The sequence below is a fragment of the Pelodiscus sinensis genome, chromosome 2 (genome assembly GCF_049634645.1).
Source record: "Pelodiscus sinensis isolate JC-2024 chromosome 2, ASM4963464v1, whole genome shotgun sequence".
In the NCBI taxonomy this organism is placed as follows: Eukaryota; Metazoa; Chordata; order Testudines; family Trionychidae; genus Pelodiscus; species Pelodiscus sinensis.
In genome coordinates this window covers 133,322,339-133,328,769 of record NC_134712.1, presented here as the reverse complement: position 1 = coordinate 133,328,769, position 6,431 = coordinate 133,322,339, and the positions used below count along the sequence as shown (strand labels likewise).

Sequence of the window (6,431 nt, the reverse complement as noted above, 5' to 3'; positions counted from 1 at the left end):
GACATTTTAAATATGAGATTAATAACTAATTACTGCACAGTATAACTAGTAAACCAATAAATACTGAATATCATTTGACTATTGTATGTAGAAATATAGTGTATGTTAGGCCAGTTTACAAGTTCTGAGGCTCTTGCACTCTTTATTTGCAGTATGCTACCAGCAACAACCGACGGATTTTTAAATGCAGGCTTAAAACACATTTTAAATTTTATTAACAATATTTATTAATTTTGAATCTGATTTGCCCTTTTCTCCACCAAGTTGCTAGTGTTTGATAGTTCTCAGCAATGTCATGAGCTGTAGCAAACATTTCAAGTGATATAAGGAATGTGGTTGTTTTGGAGCATAATTCTGAAATTGTTTACTGACCTGAGTTGTTGGCTATCCCTTGGAGTTCAAGTATTATTGTCTTTCATAAAACGATGGCCAGTTATCACTAATGGATATGTAGATATTTAATAAGCTTGATCAGGAATCTGCATATCTTGTCACAAATCAGGCAGACATTTCCCAAAGAAAGGGGCAGATCTGGACTATTGAGTCAGACTGCAGCATATTTTTTCTTCCTTTCCCCTTTCTCCGTGTCCTTTTGTCTCTGTGGGATATTGAGATACTGGACCCCTTGCTTGAAGGTCCTTTTCCATTTTGTTTATCAGAGGGCTGAGTTTCCCAAGAGTTTGTCAATATTGCACTTCTTCAGGTTGACTTGATAGTGTCTCTCACGATTTTTATTGGCTGTACCTCATCCATTGGCTGCTTTGGAAGTCAATTTTATGGAATTCAAAGAACATGACCAACCCAATGCGGTTGGTGGTTGATAATCATAGTTTTAATGCTGGCCATTATGTCTGGGGCGAGAACACTAATGTTCATGTGCCAGTCATTTCACTTGATTCATAAGATCTTATAGAAGCACCATTGATGATATCATTCAAAAGTCATGTGATGTCTACTCTTTTGGTATCAAAGAAGAGAGTAGAGGTAACAATGGCCTAATATACAAGAAGCTTTGTTTGAGTCTTGATATCACAATCTTTGAAGACATGTTTTCTCAGGTGTCTAGTTGCTGCATTGGCACAATGAATATGGTATTGAATTTCTTCATCAGCATAATCAACTTTCCTCAATAAATAGCTGCTAAGAAAAAGGAATTGCTCAGCATTACCCTGGGGTCTGTTTACTGAAATGAATTATAATAACAGAATCTTGATAATTTAGAATTTGGTTTTCTTAATGTTGAGCATGACACGAAGTTGGTAGTAGGCCTCAGAGAATGTGTCAATTATTTTTTGAAGGGCACAGTCATCTGCATATTGAAATTCAATAACTGATTTCATGATTGACTTCAATAATAGGTGAACGAGGTTGATGATTTTACCATTCAGTTTGTATTGGATGTCATATCCTTTGAAGAGCTTGTCAATAATAAGAAAGTTGACAGCAAGAAAGATAGAGAAGAGGATTGGAGCAATAACATAGCCTTGCCATTTCAGATAACAGTTATAACAACTATGAAGGGGTCAAAGAATGGCAACAAATTCCAGGATCCAAATTTAAAGCAAATTCTCTGAAGAGCCTCACAATTGATGGAGTTGAATGTTTTCAGGAGGTTGATGAAGGCCATATACAGAGGCTGATGTTCCTTATGGCACTTTCCTAGAAGATGATGGGCAGTGAAGATCATGTCAAGATGTACTCTTGAGATTATTTGAATCAGTATTATAATTATGGAAGGATTTCCTTGACCAACAGAAGCAGTCAGGGTACGTCTACACTACAGCGCTAGTTCGAACTAACTTAGTTCGAATTAGTTAATTCGAACTAAGCTAGTTCGAACTAGCGCATCTAGAACTAAAAACTAGTTCGAACTAGCGTTTTGCTAGTTCGAACTAGCGCGTCCACACTGATTGGACGCAGGGGGGCATTTAAGGGCAGCTGAAACCGGTTCTGGCAGGGCATCAGGTCAGCAGTTGCTTTGTGTGGCTGCTGTCTGAGGCTATCTGAGGCTCGTGCTTAAAGGGACCCCCCCTGGACAGCCGGTTCTCAGCTTTTCCTGCTTGCTTGCCAACCTCGCCGAGGGACAGCAAAGCGTCGGTCTCTGTGCCCGTCTGTGTCGGTGCTTCCCTTCGGGGGGGCCGCCGCAGGTGGCAACATGGAGCCACGGCTCGCCCTGCACCTTCTGGTGCACGTTCTGGACTTGCTGCTGCAAGCCTGCCAGCAATGGCTCGAGGCTGCCTGGCACCACCTGGGGAACGTCAGCCCCCTGCCTCTCCGCCTGGCCGCCCTGGGGGCCGTGGAGGAGCCGCGGCAGCGCCCTGGCACCGGCGTGCCCCGCCGCATCTGGCGTCTGGACACCAGCAGCGACTGGTGGGACCGCATCGTCCTGGAGCACTGGGACGACCGACAGTGGACCCAGAACTTTAGGATGAGGAGGGACACCTTCCTGGAGCTCTGCGAGTGGCTCGCCCCTGCCCTGCAAAGAAGGGACACTCGCATGAGGCCCGCCATCCCCCTCCAGAAGCGGGTGGCCATCGCCCTCTGGAAGCTCTCCACGCCGGACAGCTACCGATCCGTCGGGAACCAGTTCGGCGTGGGGAGATCCACTGTCGGAGCAGTGCTCATGCAGGTACGGCGCTCGTCGGCCACCGAGCCGGGGGGGAGGGGGGCTGCGAGGAGGGGATGGGCCGCCCCAGGGACAAAGGGGGGGGCGGGAGGAGGCGAAGGCGCCCCGCACCGGAGGGGTCGGGCTGTCCCGGCCGTACTACACGCCGCCAGGGGGGTTGCTTCCGGGAGTGGGGCGCGGGGCACTGCCAGGGCACGCACGCTCCCAGCCACCCGGGCGCCCCACTGATTGACGCTTTGCTGTGTCTCTCTCCGCAGGTGGTCAAGGCCATCAACCGGGTGCTGCTCCGCAGGGTGGTCCGCCTCGCCAACCCGGATGCCGTCATCCGGGGATTCGGCGCCCTCGGCTTCCCCAACTGCGGGGGGGCCATCGACGGGACGCACATCCCCATCCGTGCCCCGGAACACCAGGCGTCCCGGTACGTGAACCGCAAGGGGTACTTCTCCGTCATCCTGCAGGCCGTATGTGACCACCGGGGACAGTTGACGGACATAAATGTGGGCTGGTCCGGCAAAGCACACGACGCCCGGGTGTACCGGAACTCCTCCGTGTGCCAGCGGCTGCAGGACGGGACCTTCTTCCCCGACCGCCACATCAGGGTCGGGGACGTGGACATGCCCGTCTGCCTGGTGGGGGATGCCGCCTACCCACTGCAGCCCTGGCTCATGAAGCCCTACACGGGACACCTCAATCCCTCCCGCCAGGCCTTCAATAACAGGCTGAGCAGGGCCCGCATCGTGGTGGAGGGGGCCTTCGGGCGACTGAAAGCCCGCTTTCGATGCCTCCTCACCCGTCTGGACCTGGCCGAGCACAACATCCCTCCCGTGGTGGCGGCATGTTGTGTGCTCCACAATTTGTGTGAGCGGAAGGGGGAGGCTTTCTTGCCAGCCTGGATGGCTGAGGCTGACCGCATGGCTGGACACTACGGTCAGCCCCGCACCGCCGCCGTCCGGGAAGCCCAGCGGGGGGCCATCCGGATCCGGGAAGCCCTGCGGGAGAGCTTCCAGGTGGAGGAGGAGGAGGACTGACCTCTCCCTGCATGCCCCACCGGGGCCTTCTTCCACCCTACCCCCCCCTTCCCCTTTCCCCTCCCTACCTACTGTCAAATAAAGACACCTGTTTTTCCAACAAAAACGTCTGTTTATTTCACAGAACTGGGGTGGGGGAGGGAGGAATGAAGGTGGGAGAAGGGAGGGGGAAACCTGGGACGAGGGAGCTGGAAGGGGAGGGGAGGGAAGGGAGGAAGGGAAAGGAAAGCTCAGGGGTGGGAGTCTGGGTGCCTCTCCCGTCTCGCCACACTGCGGGTCCGGGGGCGTCGGTGGGGAATGGTTGTGGAGGGGGGGGCAGAGAGGACAGGGGGTGTGGAGGAAGCAGGAGCGGAAGCAGGAGGAGCAGGAGGAGCAGGGGGAGCAAGAGGGGGAGCAAGAGGGGGAGCAGGGGGAGCAAGAGGGGGAGCAAGAGGGGGAGCAGGGGGAGCAAGAGGGGGAGCAAGAGGGGGAGCAGGGGGAGGAGGAAATGGGAAGCGGTCTAGCAGGCTCTGGAGGTGGCCTCGCAGGGCACGGCCCTGCTCCTCCAGGGCCTCCAGACTCCTCTGGCGCAGCCTGAGGTCCTCCTGGACCCAGTGGTCCTGGAGACGGAGCTGTCGGTCCAGGAACCGGAGATGCCGCCTCTGGTAGTCCTCCTGGTTCCTGGCTGTCCTGCTTGCCCGGGCGCGGGCGGCTGCTGCAGGCGGGGTGGTGCGCCCTGCAGTCCCCGGTGCTGCAGCTGTGGTGCAAGAAGACCAGCGGTCAATTACCCCAGGGGCCCAGGTGTGTGAAACCCAGCTCCCCTCTGCAAGGCCAGGGCCCCTGCAGGATCCCCAGCTGCTGCTCCGTAGTGGGCAAGGCCCAGGCGCACGGTCCCGGGGCTCCCTCTCGCCCCAGCCCCCCGTACACATAAGGGGAACACGAGGGTACTCACAGGTGGACGCCTCCCCGGCCTCTGATGATGCAGGCGAGCGGCTCTGTGGGGTGCCTCGGGGGTCCCGGGTCCTGGGAAGGCTGGCAGCAGGCTCCTGGCTCTCAGAGCCCTCTTCCTCCTCCTCGGTGTCCAGGAGCGGTCCCTCTGCCCCGGGGTCAATCACGTCCCGGGGGGCAGGGACGGCATGAGGCCCCAGGATGCGGTCCAGGGCATGGAAGTGGGGGCAGGCCTCCGGGTCAGCCCCTGGCAGGCAGGCCCGGGAGTAGGACTGCCGCAAGTCTTTAATCTTGCAGCGCACCTGCTCCCGGCTGCGCTGGTGGCCCCTGGCGGCCAGGCTGGCAGCCATGCGTCCGTAGACGGCCGCGTTCCGGTGGCTAGTGCGGAGATCGTGGACATTTGAGGCTTCCCCCCAAACCTCGATGAGGTCCACGATCTCCGCACTTGACCAGGCGGGCGCCCGCCTTTTGCGCCCCCGGGCAGGCTCCCGGGAGCCGCCAGGCTGGTCGTGGGGAGCAGTGGAGGGCTGGGAGCCCTCGGATGGCTGGCTCATAGTGTGGCAGGTGCAGGCTGTGCAGGCACGGGTGCTTGCAGCCTTGCAACTGGCACAAAGTGAGTAGCCAGCCCGTGGCCCTTTAAGGGCTCCGGGGCCGGGAGGGGGGCAATAGAGTTTCCCTGGTGTTGGCCAGAGTGGCCACCAGGGAAACCTGGGAAGCCTTAGCCTCCCACTAGTTCGAACTAAAGGGCTACACAGCCCTTAGTTCGAACTAGCTAGTTCGAACTAGGCATTAGTCCTCGTAAAATGAGGTTTACCTAGTTCGAACTAAGCGCTCCGTTAGTTCGAATTAAGTTCGAACTAACGGAGCGCTAGTGTAGCGCATAGGAAAGTTAGTTCGAACTAACGTCCGTTAGTTCGAACTAACTTTCTAGTGTAGACATACCCTCAGTTCAGTTAAATTCTGGCAAGAACCTTTTCAGAGGTGGCCATCAGAGTGATTCCTTGATCAGTACCACAATCCCATTTGTTTCCATTCATGAATATAGTCACAGTCATGGCATCTCTAAGATCAGCTGAGATTTCTTCCAAATCTTGAGGGTTAAGATGTGAAGCCAGGGAGTCAGTTCTTCTCCTTCTCCCTTGAAGATTTTATTGGGAATTCCATCAAGTCCAGATGTGTAATTGTTCATCTTTTTGATGGTTTTCTTTACTTCATTGAATGTTGGTCAAATTCTGAAGTCATTTTTGTTAGGCTGTTGACATGAATAGTCATTACTTAACCACATTACTAGCCTTCTTTGTGAGATTAAGGTTCAGAATTTTAAAAGATGGCGAAAGATAGAGTTAGGTACTTAGTGGGAGTTTGAAAAAGACCTAGTCCCATGGCAGTTTCTCAGGAAATCAGGGTTCAGGTCCTGTCTCTGTCACCAATTTCCTACATGACCTTAGGCAAGCTACTCAAGATCAGATACACAAAGATATTTGGGTATTGCAACACTTCACCGTTAGGAATTCAGAAGATCATAGGAACAACACGGGATCTACCAGTCCTGAGTTAGGTACCTAGACTCCTTCTGCAATAAATGGAGAGAAAGAGGTACCACAGAATACAATCTACAATATCAGAATACAGATGTGGGACCTGCCTAAGCTAGCCAATGGCAGATGCTGGTGAGAAGGGTATGAGCTAAGTCACACATCTCTCAGGGTATATCTACACTACAAAGAAGATCAAAGCTGCCACTGTCGATCTTCCAGTGTTTGAATTAGCAGGTGTAGTGAAGAACTGAGAGGGGCACTCTGGTCGATGTTGGCAGTCTTGCTTCCATGAAGAGTAAGGGAAGTTGAAGG

The 6,431-nt window shown here is 53.8% G+C and overlaps 1 protein-coding gene across 1 annotated transcript; it reads right to left on the bottom strand.

Annotated features, from left to right (window-relative positions):
• Window positions 1-3,759: 3,759 nt before the first annotated feature.
• Window positions 3,760-5,150, bottom strand: LOC142827215 (uncharacterized). The gene is made up of 2 exons (XM_075921466.1): window positions 4,586-5,150; window positions 3,760-4,390 (listed from the first exon to the last, which is right to left on the bottom strand). Exons 1-2 carry the CDS (start codon window positions 5,133-5,135, stop codon window positions 3,885-3,887), a joined length of 1,056 nt encoding a protein of 351 aa, XP_075777581.1. The 5' UTR covers window positions 5,136-5,150; the 3' UTR covers window positions 3,760-3,884.
• Window positions 5,151-6,431: the final 1,281 nt, after the last annotated feature.